Below are 22,562 nucleotides of genomic sequence, written 5' to 3'. Positions count from 1 at the left end.
GATTAAATTTAAACACATGTGAAGAATAGATTAATATTTTAATCTAAAGTGCTTAATCTTCATCATATCTCACACTAGGCTTTATAGTGACATATAATGATATAAGCTATACGTAACATCAAAAGAAAACTACTTATCTTTCCCTTTTGTCTTTTCATATGTCAAATTAATTTAAATTACTACAAAAGTATTATTATTAATTTATTTTTTCCATCTGGCTGCCCCACTAGACCTCAATTTTAAGCAGATTTAATCCCTTTCCCATTTGGTTCAATTATATTTTCTGAATGGATACCTAACCTTTCACTTTTAATTTATACAAAATATTTTTCCATAACTACATGGGCACAAGTAAAATAATATCCAATACCTCTATGAGTAACAACTGCAAGTTCTTTAGTTCTTTCTATCTGCTCAGCATTTCTTGGTCGTCTTCTTGAGCTTTGTAAATTTGCTTGATGGAGGGAGAGTGCTTCCTTGGAAGTGGCCGACTCCAGAACTGATTTTCTTATATTCATAGTTTGCACTTGTTGTTCTTCAGAAGGTTGTCTATAGGTGGTCACTGCACTGGATACAGCAACATCAGCAGATGTGCTAGCAACAGTAATAGCACCAGTAGTGGCCGCAATACGCTCCTCTAACTCACCAGTGGAGGCAGTTTTGATCAAAGTGGAAGAACCTGTGGGACACACAGTAGCACTGGATGCTAACATTTTCTTTTGAATTGTGTTTTCCTGAGCAACCTAAGAGATTAAATTCCCCTCTGTTTAACATAGTAAAGACAATTGACATGAAAAGAAGAAAGACAATATGCTTTATTTAAAAGTTTGAAGTAATCATAACATTTTAATTTCTAGTGAACATTTTGTAATTATAGTGATATTATATGTTTAGCTGTAAATGTTCTCAAAAACTTAGAGTATAAACTTTTATATCAGTCAGAATGACAGCACATAATTTCCACCGCTGCAAAGTCGGTCCTGAAATCAGCACAGCTAAAGCAAAATATACATCTGTGTCATTAAAAGGGACCCTGTGTGTAGAAAAGTGTTAACTGCCCTATTGAGTAGTGATACAGCAGCATTACGTAACAACCTAGGTAGCAGGCAAAGCTTTTGTACTCCAACTGCTAATAAGGCTGCCAAATATGTTCATACATTTGATTCCTTTCATCAAAGCTTGACAGGGCTCTAAAAGCTCATTTAAACTTGATACAAGGCCAAGGGTAAATGGACAGTAAAAGGTACATTTTAAAACAGAATATCTAAGAATAATCATCTATACTTGATAGTGGAGAAAGGCTGAATCTGTAATTCTCTTTTTGCTTTCTGATTCCTGTAAAAAGCCAGATTATTTTACTCAAGAAAAACCCATCCACAAAATGTTTCATGAGTTAAAAAATTGCCTGTGCACTGCTTGTGAAAACATTAAGTCAACAGTTCTAACTTGTCAAGTAGCTAAAATACATAACCAATGTGGGAATTTTTAATATTTTGTTAATCTTTTCATCCTTCCCCATTCCCCAGATTTGGCTGCAAATGTTTGGAGGCCAAGTCTCTCACCTTTGAGCATTTAGAACATCTAACACAGTAGCAATTCCATCTTGACTGGAACAAACAAATGACTGGGCAATGCATAATAAAATTCATAATAACAAATTAGCATAAACAAAGCTGATGTACATGAACGATACTATGTTATACTAGTATCTTTAAAACATGGCTTTTTTGTTCCATAATAATGATTAGGGGCCTCTTGAACAGTCACTGAAATAATAATATTCCACACTTGTCTTTTTACTTCTGAGCTGTCCTCTCACAGACTTTGAGACTTGTCCTTTATGTGTAGTGGGTAATGACAGGATGGAAAAAAAACAGAGTTTTTGCACTGTTAGAAGAACCTATGTGTTAGAAAATAGAAATAAGACTTCCAGAGAAACTGAGTAGTGCACGGTACCTTTCATGCACAAGGTATATCAAATCTATTGACAGAAATATCAAATGTGCTGTATAAATAAAAGGAACAGATTCTAAAGTAAAAAATACTTAGTCTTGCTAATGAAGTCTTTTTTGTTTATCGCAGAAATTTTAGGCTGAAAATGTTATATTTTGCTATGCTATTAAAAAAACCCAACCATAACAGAATACTTAAGAATTACACAGACAACTGATAGGACTGGTGTGGTACATATTTTTTTTTGCTGTCTTACATTTAATTTCTTGATATTTCTTTTGTAGTACAGCACTTCTAAATCATACAGTGATGGTTCCCCTTGCAAAACTAAACAACCTTAACAGCACCAGGGAAAACTCCAGGTTTATGTGTCAGAGACAGAACCAAAAACTACTTGCTTTCTAATGATGACAGTGGTATAAGTAACTAATAAATATCTAGACCTTTTTAATTCTTTATTTCAGAATATAAGAAGAGAATTGTCACAGCAATGAATAATATCAAAAGACCAGACTATCTATGATGAAGGATACAATAAATGTTGACAAACTTACCAGAATTAAAATACAGAAAATACAAGTGTATGGTCAAGAGATGTTTTGGACTAGGATAATGTTGATTAAAAGAAAGAAATCTTATTGCATGTTACGTAACCACTGCTATGAAAGCAAAATCTATGTGAATGCATCTTTGTCATGCAAAGAAATATACAGCAACAAGCAGTCATTTGCTCCTACTATCAAGCTCAAAGCAAAATCATATTCAGAATCTCAGCCAAATGGCATGTTATATCCTAATGATTTAAAGACGCACAGCACTTTGAAAGAATTAAACAAGCTAGGAAAGTTCATCTCAAAAGAAAAAAATAAGAAATATTATTCTTACTTAAATCTTCAAAGCTTATACATTGAGAAGTCCTGTACTACTTTTATACAGAGGTAACATTCACGCGAAACAACTAACTTGTTAGGCATCCACATCCACTTACACAGCAAAAAAGAACTCTTGCAGAAGATCAGTAAAAGGTAAACAGTGTGGTCTGATTTACATGGAAGATTTTAATATAAAATTAATTTTATTTATAAACAATCAGGTAAGTATCAGCTACTGCATTGAATAGATGCATTCATGTTTGCTTAAATATCATTTGTACTCTGTAAAGCATGAACTTTCATGTCTTAGTATTCTACAAAAACAGGTCTAGACCAACTGAAACACGTATGTGTATGGGCAACGTAACATACTCTCCACTTCAGTCATCTGCAGCCAAATCTGACATTTCAGTTTGTCAATGAGACTATTTTAGAAATTGTCATTTCCTAGATGATGTAAAAAAAAAAAAAAACCTCCACATATTATTTTCCCTTAATATTCTGGTTTTAAAATATATACATATATGTTTATATATATATAAAAGGACAATCCTGCAATGAGAAATCGTACAAGAAGGAAGAAAGGAAGACAGATTTCTGCTTTTTGGATGAAGTTTAAACCAACAATTTTCAGTCAGGTGGGGTCAACTCAGAGGTAGGTCATCACTTTGAATTTACAATCACCAACTGAGAAAATTTGAGGCTTAAGGAACTGCCACACTGCACCATGGGAGGAAGCAATAAAGGCATGGAGGCAAGAAAGAGTGTTGCTTGGGGCATGGGTTCACAAAGAAAGGGAACCTGATCAGCCCAGACTAAAGCAGTCCGAGTCCTACTAAACTGGACGACCATTTCTCTAAATGAATCCCTGTGGATGCAGAAAAGATTAGAATCAGTAAAACTGAGGTTCTTTCGTGTGTTAAATTCAACTACTTAGTTGAAGAAAGATTTGAAGTGGTATTTACACGTAAAAATTTGCGGCTATTGGGAAATGAAAAGAGATCAAGCTGATGATCTATGGAGCCATTCAGTTCAGAAAACTAGTGTGAATGAACCATTATTCAAAAGTGTTGTAACTGCTATAACTGTGGATAATTCAAACATATGGAAGACCCATACGCCTTTCTATTTATATAGGGGTGGAGGTTGGTCCTGATTCCAGGATCCTGCTTTGTAAAGAAAGAGGCAAGAGCCTTTGACATTTGCCTGAGACAAAGCTCCAGAAATAGATTATGAATCTGTGCTACATGCACACACTTTGCATATGCAATATGCTACAATTATGCACAGGGTTCCTGTGCAAACATGACAGCAAAGAAATTTACCCCAGAAAAACTCAGAGTGGAGGTTCTCATTAGATTAATCTAATGGACTAACTTTTTACAAGTAATCCCTAAGGGAATAAAATAATCTAGGGAGATGACGAATACCTTTGCCCACTCTGCAGAAGTGGTTAGTCAACATGCATTAATACATGATTTAAGATTGTTATTTTTTTTCATAAAATGAAAATAATTAACTACTAATATTTAATTGTCATTCTTTCTTATAAGATACAACTGAGAATTATGCTTTAACAGGATTTAAACATATAGGATTTTAAGGAAAATTAATTAATTCACTAAATTAAAGTGATAGTGTGAAACCACAAAATTACCATGCTTTCAGATATTAGCCATTGACTCAACTGAAAGAAAATATTTCCAGTGCAATGTAATTTTAAATAAAACTTTGACATGAAGTATGTTAGTATAATTTCTGTTGTTAAAAGACAAATATTATAATTCTACAGACTGAAAGCACGGATATGGCCAGTATAACTCGATTAAATTGAAAGCCCGACACTAAATGTCTGAAATGCAACTAAAGAAGTTCATTCATAAAGAAGTATTCAGCAAAAATTTTAAAGATTTTCTAACTTTGCTTTTATTTCAGAGACAACTGATGAACAAACAAATGATCTAACACTGTTTATTGTCCACTGGTTAGTAATACCATGCTGATTAGGAATCAAACTGATCAAAAAAGAGTGAAAATTCAGTAGTGTGAGTTTGGTTTGTATCACACTGGGATTAAAACAATTTTTATCCACAGGATCATAGAGTAACTGAAGGTGAAATGGACCTCAGGAGGTGTCTTGCTGTCATGACAACCTAAAGCAAGGTCAGCCACCAGGTCAGACCAGTTGCTCACGTCTTTATCCATTCAAATCTGGAGATTTTGGTCCCATATGCATATTCAGTGAGATTGCACTCTGTCACTGATTCAAGCTCATTGATAAACACATTGAACAGAACTTGTACCAGGATGGACCCCTGCAGTACTCCACTTGCTACTGGACTCTAGGTAGAGTATGGTCCGTCCTCTAAATTTAGATGTTTTTAATTTCAGCAGTGGAAGAACATATGAAAATGGGCAAATTGTTCATAAGACGAAATAAATGGGATCTAAGGCTACTGTTCAACAGCTATCCTAATTCATTAGAATTAGTTTTGCTGATTAATTCCTAAGAATCACACTGAGCTCAAAATGTGAGAGCAAATTGGAATACTCAATATCTTGTTTATTCAGGATGAATTCAAGATGCAGGACTTTTTTAGTCCTTATGACACATATGATCCAACCACAGACTTCTCAAACAAAGTTCAAGGTCCTTAATGCAGAGGACTCTAAATGGGACTCTCTATATTAAAGTGTTAATGAAGTCAGCCTGGGTTTTCCTGTGTACCTTAATAGCAAGAAGTAAGCTATTCTATCCATCTGGAATGGGTAATTCAGAAAGAAGAGCTGACAGTCTTAAACAAAAATAAAATGCATCTTTCATTAAAGAAAAAAAGAAGTGATTACAATTATGTATAGAATTTCAAAAAAAGTAATCACTATATTCCATCTTCATTCTTCTTTCAGATGTTCAAGGACTTGCAGTCAAGTTATTTAGTATCCTTACTAAAAACCTTCCCACAGTTAACTAACTTCGAAGTAACCCACCATTAAGAAGGGGTTACTTTGCTAAGTTAGTGTAGATATAACAGCTTATTTGACTCTTTTAACATATTTTTAGATGTTGTTCTAGCCTTATTAATTTCATAAATCTCTTATTATTCTTCATAAATTTACCTGCTTTTAAGTTTAAATTACAGTTTTGCTTCTGCTGATTTACAAGTAAGCAACAGAAAAGAAAGGAATCCGAAACGCATATATACATTTGAGAATACTAAAACAGTATAAATGGCTGATGTAAAACATTCTTCTGACCAAAATGATTTTCCATTCCTACCTATTCAGGAAGGAAATAAAACTGAGGATTTCAAGAAATGATGTAAAACATTCTTCTGACCAAAATGATTTTCCATTCCTACCTATTCAGGAAGGAAATAAAACTGAGGATTTCAAGAAATCTATAAGATCCTGTAAAAACATGGTTCAAAACAAGTTTCTAGACTTCAGTTCAAACAGGCAATGATCCCTAGATTTATAAAAATAGAAAAGACTCCAAAAGCTATCTAGACAGAAGTTTAATATATTTCCTTTTCACTTCCTTTTGTTTTAATTTTGCTCACAATTTGTGTGAATTGTTTCAGAATTTTATTTTTTTTTTCTTTTCTGGTACCAGAAGGCACTTCTTTGCATTACTGCATTCTCCTACATTGTTTTTTACTTGCATCGTTTTTCTTTCTCTCTTCTTTCAACCTCTCTAATGTTGTTTCTTCACTTTCTCTTTCTCTTTCTCTTTCTTCTGTATTAATTTAAATGTAAATCGACTGCTGCAGTAAGACATATATCAGAACACTCTGAAAATAACAATTAAGCATTGACTACAAATTGTCAGGCATGCAGGAGATAAAGACTTTTGTCATCCTTCGGCACATATGAATGCATGTGTCTACGATTTTCCAGATGCTTCTCTCAGTGAATTTGCGATCACCTGACATTTTTTAAGTAGATACTGAAAAAATGGTAAATCTATGTATCTTAATTTTATTAAACTGATTAAATTTGAAAATCTGAATTTCTATGCAGTCAAAATTAACCTTCTAGTTTTTGATGGTACAGAAATGCCAAACACCTTAGCATGGTGTATCTCCCATCTACTAAACACAGGACATAAACAAAGAACTACACTTTTTTGTTCTTTTACGTTTATCTATTCAAATAACAGATCCTATTCTAGTAAAATACATTTTTTTCATAAAAAAACAATACGAAAATGACCAACATAGTCACACATATGCAACTGTTCTTTCAGTTGGTTTAACTTCAGTGATAAAATATTTTTTGAATGGTCTGTTACTTTTAAGAAAAAAAAAAAACCAAAACCAAACTTCAACACAAATGAATGTTCATAAGTGAGAAAGCAGTAAGCAGTGATTTGAAATACAAAAGATTTATTTTCATATGATAATTTGTTGCATAGATATAGTGATACTTTGCTTTCTTCTCAAAAGAGGTGTGCATCAATGCAGGATAAATCTGTGGAATCCACCTAAATCATATAAAAAACCTCATAAATTCTTCAAGACACTCTTTCAACAGTATTACAGGAATCTAAGAAATGAATGATAAAATGTTGGGAATAGAAAGTATTCACAACTATTGGCCTTATATACTTGTAGTTATCTTACAGAAGAGTACCTTTATTATATTTGTCAACTAAAAAGCCTTGCCAATATTGTCTCATATATTTAATTTCCTTGTAATTTATTCTTGTGTATCACATTGCAACAGAAAGATTTATTTTCCCTTTTTAAAGACAGAATAACATCAAACAGAGAAATCTTTAAGAATACTGTGTACATAGCCATGGATATAGCAACCATGTAATTAAAAGATATGTTTCTTTCTGTCTCAGGAACTACTTAGGACAAAAGGAAACTGAATGCATTTTATACATTCTGCAGTGCAAAATATAACCCACTGTGCTTAGCTTGGAGCATGCACCACAACAGAACCTGCTGCTCCACTCCTTTATGAATGGGATTTTAATGACTGGGTTTTTGACAATTTTGGAAAGCACCCTTCTCTGAGATTTTAAGAACAACCAAGAAATAACAGGGAAAATATTGTGACTTTAATTTATTGCTGGTATGTGTGCGATAACTTGTCTTAAGAAAAAAAAGAAATTTAAAGCAAGTTAAAAACTATTGTAAAATATTGCATGTGCCTTTTAAAAATAATACTTTGATGTGAACATGTATCATGGACATTTAATCAGAGGTTTCCATAAGTTTAAAATTTAGAGGTTCTAATTACTAATTCTGTTTCTTGAGTCACCTTCAACATGCCATTATATTCTAGATCTCTCATTTCTTATGAGCAAAATGAAATTTACGCTTTCCTTTTACTGCCAGAGAGATATTAATATCAGTTGCCTAATATTTGTTCAGTGCCATAAGCAAGTAAACTAGCATGCGTACATCAAATATACAGTTCCAGATAGAACAATGCTTCCTAACACCGGAACTGCATATTGATGTGACTTTGACACTCCTACTTTTTATTTTATCAATGAAGTTCATATGCATGAAAAAATAATGAATGATAAACCCAGTAATAATCTACTTTAATTTACTCTTAATATAAAAAAAAATCTTTGTATCATTGCTCTCAAGTATCTAGGTCAGGTATCTAACCTTTGCCCTAAGCAGGCTAAATGCCCAAATCTTCTATTCTAAATCTAGTGTTAGGCATCAAAGAGCTATTTGACACAAACTGAGTATGAAAAATTACTAAAGTAATTTAAGACTCCAGAATTTTATCCAATATATTAATCTTCACTGCAGGGAAGATAATTTTAAGAGGTAATAACTTTTTTTCTTTTGTTTTAAATAGGTTAGTTCTTGTTAGAAAAAGTGTGAGGTTCTTAGAAAGGCTGTTCATTTACTAGGCAAATGGCAAAGGCAAGCCTGAAGAAAAGGTAACTTGCCAGTTTACCTTAGTATCAGTCTGTGTATGTTCATTGCATATGAAAGAAACCAAATCTTAATACTTAAGCACATCTTTTGCATTGTTTGCTCTACCTGTGTCTAGTAAAATTAACAGAGAATGATACTGAAATTCTGAAGATTGTAGCCTAGTAAGAATAATTTTGCCATGAATAATACGAGGCCACAGGATTTGTGTTGACCTCATGAAGGCTTGCGTTAATCTGAGGTTGTTTTCACTAGTTTTGATAATCTTGTAGTGGTCAAGTGAGTACTTTCTGACCTGTTTGTATTTCAGGAATATGGTGCTCTGAGAATACTGTGTAAAGTAAAGCTCTGACAACGCTATGTAGTCACTGTGTAGCAAGCACCAGCCCTTTATACTGACTGAGGCTGAGGGAGCCTGATGTGCAGCTTTCAGATTTTAATAAAGAACAATGAGGAAGAAGCAGCCGGTGTTCAGGAAACAGAGAAAAATGAACAATTGAAGTCTAAGATTGACTCCGATTATTTGCTGAGGGGAGCTGCTCTGGAGTTGGTACTATCTGCAGCAGAGTGGCAGATCTCAGCACACAGGGGGTTTTCCAGAGGCAGCAAAACACTGGGGCAGCAAAGACACCCACCAGGAACCAGCAGCTCTAGTCCTGTGCATTGCCAGAGCAACCACGACCACCTCCACACCTAGAAAAACCAGCCTGGGGAGTACAAGTGACAGGGAACACTGCAAACAGAGCGGGCAAACACGATGTGGCACAGCAGTTTGTGCGGCAGCTTGCGAGGGAGGGTCACTCATCTGAGAGCTAAGGCCACAGCTCTGGCTTGGGGGTCTGCACCATCTACCCCAGCAGTGGCTGATGCCTCCACCCAGACAGAGCTGCTGAAGGGACCTCAGAGTGCAGAAAGTGCCTAGACCTTTCTCCTGGGGCAGGGACAGGCAGCAGACCTTCCTGCAAAAGGTGTGCCCAGGTAGAGAACCTTCTGCAGCAGGTGGCTGAGTTACAGGAGGCCATGAGAAGCCTGTGTAACATCAGGAAGGCTGAGAAGGAGTTACACAGCTAGTTCCATGCACAGTCTGCAGTGGACTTGCAGTCCACGGCCAAACAACCAAAAACTCCCCTACTGACACACACAGAAAGGAAGGGGGTCAATTATTCAGAAGAATGGAAGCTTGCAACAGCAAGGACCAGCAGAAAGAAGACACTTCCCTGAGGTGCCCTCGCAAAACTGATTCACCACTCTGCAGACTGAAGAGGAAAGGCCCAGCACATCAGGAGAGATGCTGGAGCCAAGCAAGGCAGCCCAATTTGCTGCTGTATAAAAACCAGCATGACTAAGAAAAAGCCAAGGGTGATAGCAGTAGGTGACTCTCTTCTGAGAGGTATGGAGGAACACATTTCCCAAACTGATGCACTCTAGAGAGGTGCACAGCTTACTGGGGGCTCATATTAGGGATGTCATTGAGAAACTACCAAGCCTCGTACAGTCCACTAACTATTATCCACTGCTGTTGTTTCATGTGGGCATCAACGACACAGCCAGGAGGAGCCTGAGGAGTATCAAGAAGGATTACAGAGCCCTGGGAGCAGCAGTGAGAAACTCTGGAGCACAGACAGATTTTTCATCAGTCTTCCCAGTCAAAGGGAAGGGGTTTGAAAGGGCCAGTTGAAACTGGCAAATCAACAAATGGTTACAGAACTGTTGCCAAAGCCAGGGGCTTGGGCTGTCATCAGTGGTGCAGAGTCTAGTTGGAGGCCTGTAACTAGTGGTGTCCCGCAGGGGTCAGTACTCGGCCCAGGCTTGTTCAACTTCTTCATCAATGACCTGGATGAAGAGATAGAGCGTACCCATAGCAAGTGTGCTGATGACACAAAACTGGGAGGAGTGGTGGATACACCAGAAGGCTGTGCTGCCATTCAGTGAGACCTGGACAGGCTGGAAAGTTGGGCAGAGAGGAACCTGATGAAGTTCATCAAGGGCAACTGCAGGGTCCTGCACCTGGGAAGGAATAACCTGATGCACCAGTACAGGCTTGGGGCGGACCTGCTGGAGAACAGCTCTGTGGAGAGGGACCTGTGTGTCCTGGTAGATGACAGGTTAACCGTGAGCCGGCAGTGTGCCCTTATTGCCAAGAAGGCCAAGGGGATCCTGGGGTGCATTAGGAGGAGTGTGGCCAGCAGGTCGAGGGAGATTCTCCTTCCCCTCTACTCTGCCCTGGTGAGGCCCCATCTGGAGTACTGTGTCCAGTTCTGGGTTCCCCACTTCAAGAAAGAAGAGGAGCTACTGGAGAGAGTCCAGCAGAGGGCTACAAGGATGGTGAGGGGACTGAAACATCTCTCCTACAAGGGGAGGCTGAGGGAGCTGGGCTTGTTCAGCCTGAATAAAAGAACGCTGAGAGGGGACCTTATATATGCCGATAAATGTCTTCAGGGTGGGTGTCAGGAGGATGGGGCCAGACTCTTTTCAGTGGTGCCCAGTGACAGGACAAGGGGCAACGGGCACAAACTGAAGCATAGGAAGTTCCATCTGAACATGAGGAAGAACTTCACTCTGAGGATGATGGAGCACTGGAACAGGCTGCCCAGGGAGGCTGTAGATTCTCCTTCTCTGGAGATATTCAAAACCTGCCTGGACAATGTCCTGTGCAACGTGCTCTTGTCGACCCTGCTTTGGCAGGGGGGTTGAAGTAGATGACCCACAGAGATCCTTTCCAACCCCAGACATTCTGTGATTCTGTCATTCTGCGATTCTGTGATTATTGTTAAGGCTTTTCTTCATTAGATAATTTAGACTATCAGACTGTTACAACTTAAATTGGAATAACAGTAATTGGAAACAATGAATTGTTATATCCGTAAGAATTTTTTTCCCTTCTATGGTAACATAATTCTTAGTGTAATGTTAATTTACGTAAGTTTGCTACAATCCAACTAACTTTAGATCTGTACTTTTGTATACCAAGTACATATTTTATTTTATTTACCTTATACCACTGCTCAGTCACTGTCTGGAATCTGAGATCTCTACTCAGTAGCACTGCTCAGGCTCCCTTGGGCCTCCCCTCTCCCATACCCATTCCTCCAAGACCGCTAGTCTGGGGCCATCAATGCCTGCCTGAGTGATGCCACAGTGGTGCTGGTCCCCAGCTCCCCGCAGCCCTGCCTGGCCATGGGGCTAATGTCCCTGTCTGGCCTTGTCCTGTGCCCATTCCTATGGAGGTTCCCTGTGCCCAGGGCTGGATCTGTCTCCGGCTGTCCCCCAGCTTGCCCTACTCCCTCGCTAGGGGCAGTGGGACCAGCACTGGCTGCAAAGCCCTGCACTGTCAGCCCCTACACAGATCCCCTGAGGTCCCCACCTTGCCAGTCCTCAGAGTCCCATCAGCCCTTGATGTGCACTGACAAATACTGTCTCTTAATCACTGTGAAAAATACAATGCCTAAGAAAAAACTAGAGGGTTATATTTAACAAGAAGTATTATTCTTCTCTGATTTCTCGCTCAGAATAAATAAATGAAATAAATGTCTAAAGAGAGCAAATGTTAATTATGAAGTAATGCAAAGTTCAATGATTTGGAAATGAAACTATCCTCTTTTATTTTTTTGGTTTTATCTAAAAGGTCAGGATAAGCTGAAAAATAATACCTTTTAAGAAAGGTCAAGTCCTAAGTGAGATGAAAACAATTCTCTGGGAAGGAAGAAGGTTCCTTCAGTATAGAAACTGATACAAAATCCACTTACACTTTACAGAGATAAAGCTATTCCTTAGGAACATTATGTGCTGTCAGCATCAAGAGGGCAGTAAGTGAACTTTTGAGCTATGAAGAGGGCATCCAGTGCAAAACTAGAACTTTGCCTCAGTGAAAGCTTCCCTACGAGATGCTCCTAGTGATCCATTAGCTTACAATTTGAAGACATCTTAAGCTAAATGCTTACACATTAAAATAAATTTCAAATATATTCTTAGAAGAGTTACTTATTTATTTCTTTAATGACCATTTCAGGCAATTTTGCACCACAGTACAATGATAGTAATGAAAGAGTTCTCTTTCAGTAGTCAAAATGGTTACTCATATCCAAAATAGCTTCTTCAGTTACTGCAAGGGTCTTTCCTCAGCAGTTTATTATATTGCACAGAGAAATGCTCACAAAGAGGCATCTTCTACAGGAGAAAGATATATCGACTTGTCTAAAAATATAGCAATTTGATTTTCAGAAATGGCAGCTGGTTTTGGATGTTTCTCATGTTCCTTAGCTGACAGAGCTTAAGGAGGGCAAAATTTGAGATAAGTGGTTACTGAGCATATTTGAACACTTCAGGTTTTCATGGAATGATGGAGGTTGGAAGACACCTCTGGAGATTGTTTACTCCACCCCAATCTGCTAAAAGCTGGGTCAACTAAAGCAGGTTGCTCACAATAGTGTCCAGTCCGTGTCCAGTCTCTGTCTCTACAGGGACAGAGACTCCCACAACCTCCCTGGGAAACTTCTTTTATTTTTCAGTTACACTTACAGTAAAAAGGTTTCTTCTGTTTAAAAGGAATTTCCCATATTTCATTATATGCCCAGTATCATTTATCCTTCCATTTGCCACTACTGAAAACAGTCTGGCTCCATGCTCATTAATACCTCCCATTAGATATTTACAGACATGTGCACCAACATCCCTGTTTATTTTTAAAAATAGTGATCTGTTGAAGTGTCTTAAAAACCAATATTCTTTAAATTGGAATCACTTATTTTCAGAAGTGAGCATTTGAACTATAAATTCAGAATAATATACATTCTACACATTCTTTCCACTTTTTTCCTTTTCTTCTGAAAATACTCTACTCTCAATTTGAACTGTTTCCTGTGACAATCACATTCTTGGATATAATATCTGTACGTCAGCAAATCAATATATTTTCCAGAAAACCTCAAAATCAACAGTGGAAAAAAATTTCTTTGAGAAGATCACATGTCATTTTCACTCTAAAGAAGAATCTCAAAAATAAAAATTAAGTTTGTATGAAGTTATCAATGTTCATTAAGTTTGTTGAGACCATGAAACGTCCTTTGAAGCCATTCAGCTTCCTTCAGTCATCTGAAATGCCCCTTTTACACAAATCAAGGACATAAAGATTCCTGGACTCAATCACAAAACCTGTTCTTCCATGCAAAAATGGAAATTCAGTATTTGTCACAGAAATTTGCAATATTCTAGACTCATGTCAGAAAGCATGACTTTCTGATTCTTGGTTTTGGGACCCTGCTTTCAGCAATTTCTCTATAAAAAAGTTAACTACATTAGCAGGTGCATTCATGTCATTAGACTATGAAGACAGTCAAAGAGGTACTCATAAGCAGAAGTAGAATGCAGGTTTCAGACAACAAAAGGAACAAAAGCCAGAAATTAGGATTAATATTAGGGTTAGTTACTTGGAAAAAAGCATAAATAGCAGCCTGTAGAATCAGGGGACTGAAATGCAGAAACCAGTGCAAGCTCTCTACCTCAGAAATTGATCTTAATGTATCATAACACATAGTGGGATGCTTTCCATATAAGAGAAACTTCTGATAGTGAGAGCAGAAAAAGACTTAAAGACATTATGTAGAGTAGTTCATATATTTTTGTTACTCCAGAAAACTATGAATTAGAGGCTGAAGATTCATTGAATTTAGGTTGCTTCTGAATGTCCTTTTTTTTTCATTAGAGAGGAAAATTATGTGAAAATACTGCGTATAAAGAATAAAAGGGTTTTTAATTCATTCTACCACAGTTATGATACTTTTCCAATGAAGATACTACAAAATAAAAATGGAATGTTCCCTTATTTCCAGCATACTGATATTAGTGTCAGGATCGAAGACTCAATAAGAATGTACTGTAGAGAACAGGAGGTAGTTCCATGAGTTTTCCTCTCTGAATCCCACTGTGGTTACTGTGATGGGAAAAAGACAGTCTAAGAAAATACCTGAAACCAAAGTCAATAGACTAAATTTACAGTATTCTAAGGTCCACCACTGACACAAAAAGGGAGAAAAGAAAGCAGGAGGCACTATACTGGATTTAGATGCTCTTTGCACCATCATAACTACTAGAATATGAATATTCTGTATATTCTTTTGTGTGGCAGTAATTCCCAACATCTTATCAATGGATTATGCAATAATTCACGGGTTTCTAGAGTACAGAACTTTATTGGGAATGCTATGATTGTCACTAAACTGATTTTTTTTCTGTTTGTATTTTTATTTATTTCCTTTAATTTAGTTTTATACCTTTTAAATGAACCAAGTTCCATTCTTAATATCCCTGAGGAAAAATAAAATCCTAAATATAAAAAATTACAGTTGCTCTGTTTTTTTCCTTGCAGAAGATTCTGTTATTCTACACAAGAATGTAACATTCTTTGCAGTATATATAATTTCTTAGAATTTAAGGTCCTTAGTGGGTAAGAAGTTGAAATAACCGTCACTTTAATATTACTGGAATTAATACCAGCAAAAATTATAAAAGACATCTCTAAAACAATTTTCATATCTTCTTCTGTACAAACTAACTCACATAGCGTTGTGATTTGAGAATGATTTATACAAACTTATCTTGATAAGAAACCACTTTGTTTTAAACGTATCTTTCCTGGAATTATGTAAGCATTTCTGACTTGCAGGAAATTTTGTGGGGTTGTTTTGGGGGACAAAAAATCAGCTGCAAACCTTTTTCTTCTTAGAAACGAAAGTATGAGAGACATCAGAAACGTTTTGAACAGGTCTTGAAAAATATTGAAATGCTCAGTCTTTAAACTCCAGTTCTGTTTGATACTTATAGCACATCATGTTCTCTGTGTCTTTCATTAGGTTCTATTTATTTCTATTTGGAATCTGGCTCCCGTCAAAACCGTAAACTTTTTTACCACCGTTGATAGACACTTACTTTACATAAATTAAATGGCACTATGATCATCCTTGCAGAGGCAAGAGCTTCTGAAAAATTCTACAGAGTTCCAAAGTAACTACTTTCACATGTAAGAAAAACTTACTGGATAGCAGTGATTGAGAAGTTTCAGCAAATATCAAGTAAACTCATTCCCCAAGGAAATAATAATTTAAAATCTTTTAAAAAAATCCAAACCTTCCTCCACAATCCCTCCCCCCCAATAATTCTAGCACAAAATGAGTACCAAGATGAGTACAAAAAGAAACATTTTGCCTCTGTACAAAGACCTTGAGATAGTTAAATGTCAATTAAACAATCAAAATGACATTGTGATAACCTCCACAAGAGGTAAAAGGATTAATTTCTTCCAGATTGGTTAATATTCATAAATTCCCATTAAGGTCATTGGGTACTTGAGTGATTAACTTAAGTACTATCGACTGATTTTCTCTCAGTGTCAAAACAGTGTGCTTAAATGGCTTAAAAAAAAAAAAAAGCAGAAGGTCAATTTCCTAAAACTGAATTTTCCTTCGAGATCAGAATTGTAATTTTTTTTTTTACCATTAAATTATTTAACACTTAGAAGTTTTAGAACTTTCCAGGGGAAACTATGATTTAAACATGTGGCTTTTATACCTCTTTCATGAAAAGAAAACCTACCTAGTGCCAGGCTGCATACAAATGAAATGAAATCCTTTCTTCTTGTATCTCCAGTTATAAACCTGCAATGCTAATTGCCTACTTGTTACACCTATGCACTAGACATACATACTAGATTGTCTTCACAAGTATTTGTACATATCATAGTGCACCTAGGCAGCACTATACACTAAAACAGCACTACCTAAGCAATTCTGCCAGCTTTGTGAGTGGAAAGTGGAAGGCTTAGTGTTACCTAGTTTTCAGCTGCCCTGGATGGTGCTTAAAGAGCTGGTGCCCTACTCCACTGGTAACTTTCTGGGTGACTTTGGGCAAGTCACTTCATTGGTATGCGCCTTAGTTTTGGCATCCAAAACAGGCATAATAACTGTTTCCAGTACTATCCCTGTAATTCTTTATTTTCAAATCTGTGTATCTCCCCTTCTTCCACAGCTCTATTTTTCAAGCTACGGAGTCCTACACTAGTCAATCGCTTTTCAATTGGAATCTAATACATATGTTTAATGATCTTTGCTATCTTTCTCTGAACTTTATTCAACTTTGCTACATTCTTCTGAACTGCAGAGAGACCACAGCAAAACCAGAGTCAAGCTGAAGGTCGATTTATAAAGCAGCATATGTCTTCTGTTTTGTCTTCGACTCTTTTCCTAATATTTAGTTTAAAAAGCACTTAGTGCTTTTTTAAGCACTCTAAGTATGGACCTGAGGACTATGTAGTGCTCTTCATATACTAACTACCTTAGAACACAAGAGTTTGCTGAGATTACTAACAACAGCAATGGTCAACAGATTCCATTATGTTATTTGCAGATTAAGATGATTTTGCAGTGCTCACTATGCAAAGAGAGTTACAAAGAAGCAACACAAGCTAAAGTCTTTTAATTCCCCGCAAGTACAGCTGGAAGACTACATGACTATAGCCCGGACACACCAGTCACTTAAAGATAATTTGACTGATTCAGTGATGGCTTAGGAAGCAGTGGTACAAATCTCATGTGCTGTTAAAAGAAAACTTTACCTAAACTGAGTGACTACATTCTGCTGTTACTTGAAGTAGTAAAGGTTCCCCTGACAAAGTGTAGCAAGAGCATCTTTGCCAACACTATGGACAACCTGCTGACGAGAGGTTTATACTAAGAATGATGGAGAGAGAGCTAATGAACCACATTTAAGTGGCATAGTGGTGCAAAAAAGCAGAAAGGAAATGAAAGATTTACAGGAATATGAGAGACTTCACGAATAATAAAATCACGTGAAGAGGACCCTGTCTCCTGTTTACATACACATATGCAGTCAGCCTGGGACAGAAACGGGAGGAACTGGAGCTTCACATGCCAACACAGAATGGTGACATCATTGGAGTAACTGAGATGCGGTAGGACAGCTCACATGGCTGGAGTGTGGTGATGGGTTTTTGGAAGATACCAGGGACAACTTCTTGATAGACATACTGTATGGGCCAGCCACGGGTGATGCACAGCTGGACCTGCTACTCGCTAACAAGGAAGAGCTGGTTGGAGATGTGGTGATCAATGGTATCCATGCTTGCAGTATACTGTGAATTTAATTCAAGACCCTGAGGGGAGTGAGGAGGGCAAGTAGCAGAGCAGATCCTGGTTAGACGGTAAAGATCACAGGTTTGTGGTTAGTGGATCATACTCTTCCTAGAGGATTCTAATAAGGGAAGCACTGCAGGACTTTATCCTGTGACCTCTGTTGTTTAATACCTTCAGTCATGAGGACGAAGCGATGGAGTGGACTCTGGTTATGTTTGCAGGTACATCAAACTGGGGGGAATAAACAATATGTTTGAAAGCAGGCTTGCCATCCAGAGGGACAAAAGACAGGCTGGAGGAACTGGCAAACAGGAATCTTATGGAACTAAACAAGGGCAAATTCAACCTGTGGCAAGAGGAAAGGAAGGGGTCTGACTGGTTGGGGAGCAGCTCTGCTGAAAAGACCCTGTGGGCCCTGGTGAAAAGCAAGATGAATGTGAGCCAGCAGTGTGCCCTGGCAAACAGCATCCTGAACTGTGTTTACAGAACCATGACTGATACGCGAATGGAAGGGATTATACCCACCTCTACTTACAGCATGATAGAATCACAGAACGGTAGGCGCTGGAAGGGACCTCTGTGGATCAATTAGTCCAGCCCCCCTGCCAAATCAGGGTCACCTAGAGCACGTCGCACAAGACCTCGTCCAGGGGGGGTCTTGAATATCTCCAGAGAAGGAAAATCTACAATCTCTCTAGGCAACCAGAGTGCTCCAGAGTGCAATCCAGTGCTCCATCACCCTCAGAGGGAAGAAGTTCTTCCTCATATTCAGTTGGAACTTCCTATGCTTCAGTTTGTGCCCGTTGCCCCTTGTCCTGTCGCTGGGCACCACTGAAAAGAGTCTGGCCCCATCCTCTTGACACCTATCCTGAAGATGTTTAGAGGCATTTATAAGGTCCCCTCTCAGCCTTCTCTTCTTCAGGTTGAACAAGCCCAGCTCCCTCAGCCTTTCCTCATAGGGGAGATGTTCCAGTCCCCTCATGTGGAGGAATGGCTAGCGGAGCAAGGGCATTTTGACATAGAAATGCTAAGTCATCAGGATCTCAAGAAGTATCGAAAGCAACTAGTTTAGGAACCAATCAGGGACAAGGTCAGACTGTCCTTGTTTACCAGATAGGCACGGTATCAGGAACTTGTGGTTACGAAGTTATGAGAAGAATCCGTTAGAACAGGATGTCGAGGCGGGACTTGACTTTTAGACTAACAGCCAATAAGGAGCTTAGCTTTTGCAATATGTATGAGCTAGTTAAGACTGTTATAAATTGTGTAACCAAACGGCAATAAACGAAGCTTGCTGATCTCTCATATTGAGCGACTGCTTCTTCCCTCCGTTCCGGCAAATGGCACGACAAATTGGCGCCCGAACAGGGACCCCGGCGACCTGATAGCAGAGTCCGGAGCCACGGTCGGCGGAGAAGTTGGAGCTGGTCCTGTAAGCAGCGCAGGAGGCGAAAGGGATTCCTTCCCCGCGCTCGGGAGCACCTAGAGAGGCTGTCCCGCCAGCCACGCGCCGCCGGAGTCTTGCAAAGGCTGCAACAGCGCGCTGATTGAGGTATGAATAGACAAGCGGCGTATAATCTGCTCAAATGCTTCTTAGAGAAGCGGAGCATTGATAGAATAGATTTGAAAAAGGAACTTCATGATCTGTTAGATTATGGCGTACTTAGGGGGGTCTTTACCGACCCCAATACGGTCTTCGAGGAGGAGGAGTGGCGAAAGCTAGGGAATAAGTTGTTTGATGCCGTTATTAACGAAGAAAAGGCAGCGAAAAAATTGATGAAACCGTGGCGGGCAGTAACAAATACTCTCACCATGCATAAAGCTGAACAGCGGGTCGCTGCCGCTGCGGCTGAAAGGTTGAGTAGTGCGGCCCCTGCTGGAGTGTCCTCCACACAGCCAACGGCCCCTGATTGTCCCTTGCCCCCTTCGGTACGGACCGTAGTCGTCCCGCAGAGCTCCTCCGCTGGGGCTTGGGACTTGTCCCGTCTGGGCTCTGCGTTGGAGGGCAATTCGACGGAGCCTCCGCCGTCAGAACGGGTGACCCAGGGGGAAATGGCTGCGGCGGACCTTCCTGCAGACACGAGCAGGGCAATGAAGCCAGGGCCGGATGCTGATACCCCGGTGTCCAAGCGTGGAAACAATCCTTTTTTGAGCCATAGGACAGCGGATTTAGTTTCTGAGCGCCAGCGTTGTTGGCAAAAGGTTGCAGAAGCTGCTATGAGCGAGGGGGACCGAGAGGTTGCAATCAGCCTCATGAGTGAGGCAGGGGCGTTTCCCGTCATATATCAACCAAATGGACAGGGCAATTTAGTAGCCACCCTCCAGAATCTAGACTGGAAATTGCTTTCACAGCTACGTGCTACGGTTAACGAGTCAGGGATAAAAGGGGAACCTACACAACAGATGCTAGACTATCTCTGGGGAACTAACATTTTACTCCCGGGGGATATACGGAGCATTATGAAATTAATCCTTACTCAGCATCAGCAGCTACTGTTTAATGCACATTGGCAAGCAGCTTGCATGAGGTCTGTGGCCACGGCTAGACAACCAGGTGACCCCTTACATGGAGTCACACTCGATGAGCTTATGGGTTTTGGCGCGTATCTCCGTTTAGAAGCTCAGGTATTAATAGGCCCAGATAAAGCCAAAGAAGCAATGTTGCTTGCGCGACTAGCTTTTAACCAGCTCAAAGTACCAGGGGGAATTCCTTCTTATATGGGAATTAAACAAGGTAGGGAGGAGCCTTTTGGGTTATTTATCGACAGAGTAGCTGGTGCCATACAGGCGGCAGGTGTTCCTGATTATTTGAAGGGTTCCATTCTAAAGCAGTGTGCAATTCAAAATTGCAATCCTGCCACCCGAAATATCCTAGCTACTCTTCCTGGAACTTGGACTATTGAGGAGGCCTTGGAGCGGATGGCACAGGTGCCAGTAGGCCCACAAGCCATGTTAGTAGAAGCAGTGAGAGAGTTAGGGAAAACTTTACAGGAGCATACCCAAGCATCTCACAGCCAAATTATGGCAGCCCTTGCACCTTTGCAAACTCCAGTGGCTCGTACGGCGCCCCGCCAACCAACCCGCCTCCGATGTTTCCGCTGTGGTTTGGCCGGACACTTGAGAAGAGAATGCAAGGCGGGACCGGTCTGGTGTAAGCGGTGCAATTCTGGCTCACACGCCGAGACAATCTGTCGACGAGGCAGATAGGGAAACGGGGTGAACAGCGGGAAGAGCCGCCCCGCGTCGACACAAAATGCGGCCGCTTACCCAGTCGCCAACAACAACAACCCTTTCCTCTCCAACCCGCCACCAGCGGAAGCCTCGGGTTGGATTTGGCAACAGCAATAGACTGCACCCTTTTGGATTCCAAGCCCGCACGAGTTGCAACTGGTGTACAAGGACCCATCAGAGTGAACGACCAGGCCGTCGGAGCATTATTAATTGGTCGCTCCTCTGCTACAATGCTCGGTCTCACTTTATTGGTAGGCCTAATCGATAAAGACTATCATGGGGAAATACAAATAATGGTTCAAACGCTGTTCCCGCCCTTATTTGTTCCCAAAGGATCGAAGATTGCACAGTTAATCCCCATACCCCACTTAACTGAAAATGTTGCCCCCGTGCAAGTGACGCCGAGAGGCAGTGGGGCTTTCGGGTCAACGGACCAAATGGCTTTTTTAACCATCGGACTGAGACAACAACCCCGACGAACAATCACCGTGCAATATGCGGGACAAACCATCACCCTCTTTGCGCTACTAGATACTGGTGCAGATGTCTCTATCATTAGTGAGCATCATTGGCCACCTAACTGGCCGTCCCGCACTACTGGAGCCACTGTAGCCGGAGTCGGAGGGCTTACTCTGGCTCGCAAATCACCCCTCCTTCGATGGACTATAGATGAAAAGGTTATCAGCTGTTGCGCCTCCATTATCCCGCTGCCCGAAGGAATGCAAGCTCTGGTGGGGCGCGATATACTTGCTCAGATGGGAATGGTCCTAACTACCGAGACCCCAGCCCCTTTTTAGGTACGGCCATTGCTTGGACTTTCCCAATCCCACTGAAATGGAAGACCGATTCACCTTTGCATGGATCTAGAGGATAACTCTGGCTCCATACACAGAGAGATTAAACAGCTGATGGATCACTCACAAAAAATACAGAAAGATGTTGGGGTCTTTGGCCTGGAAGGTTTGACTAATTGGTTGGGGTTGGGGGGATGGTTCAAAGGGATAATACAAAGCCTATTGATGATACTAATAATTGTTGTATTAGGGCTTGTCATGTTCAGTTGTGTGGTATCATGTATTAAACGGATAGTAATGCAAACAACAAATAATATCTTGTTGGCACAAAATAAAAACGGGGGAATTGTGGAGGAATGGCTAGCGGAGCAAGGGCATTTTGACATAGAAATGCTAAGTCATCAGGATCTCAAGAAGTATCGAAAGCAACTAGTTTAGGAACCAATCAGGGACAAGGTCAGACTGTCCTTGTTTACCAGATAGGCACGGTATCAGGAACTTGTGGTTACAAAGTTATGAGAAGAATCCGTTAGAACAGGATGTCGAGGCGGGACTTGACTTTTAGACTAACAGCCAATAAGGAGCTTAGCTTTTGCAATATGTATGAGCTAGTTAAGACTGTTATAAATTGTGTAACCAAACGGCAATAAACGAAGCTTG

General features: G+C 39.6%; 1 protein-coding gene across 4 annotated transcripts in view; it reads right to left on the bottom strand.

Moving 5' to 3' along the window:
- Positions 1-22,562, bottom strand: part of CSMD3 (CUB and Sushi multiple domains 3) — a 767,725-nt gene that overhangs the window by 489,188 nt on the left and 255,975 nt on the right. For 2 of the 4 annotated variants that reach the window (XM_075415663.1, XM_075415664.1), the window contains one exon: positions 371-679. The exons of the other annotated variants lie outside the window; for them this stretch is intronic. In XM_075415663.1, the coding sequence (XP_075271778.1) occupies positions 371-679 (309 nt within the window). The remainder of the gene's footprint in view (positions 1-370; positions 680-22,562) is intronic. 4 annotated transcript variants of the gene reach the window in all.

This window comes from Opisthocomus hoazin, chromosome 3 (genome assembly GCF_030867145.1).
Source record: "Opisthocomus hoazin isolate bOpiHoa1 chromosome 3, bOpiHoa1.hap1, whole genome shotgun sequence".
Classification (NCBI taxonomy): Eukaryota; Metazoa; Chordata; class Aves; order Opisthocomiformes; family Opisthocomidae; genus Opisthocomus; species Opisthocomus hoazin.
The sequence above is the reverse complement of the archived record's forward strand: the minus strand, read 5'-3'. Positions and strand labels throughout refer to the sequence as shown.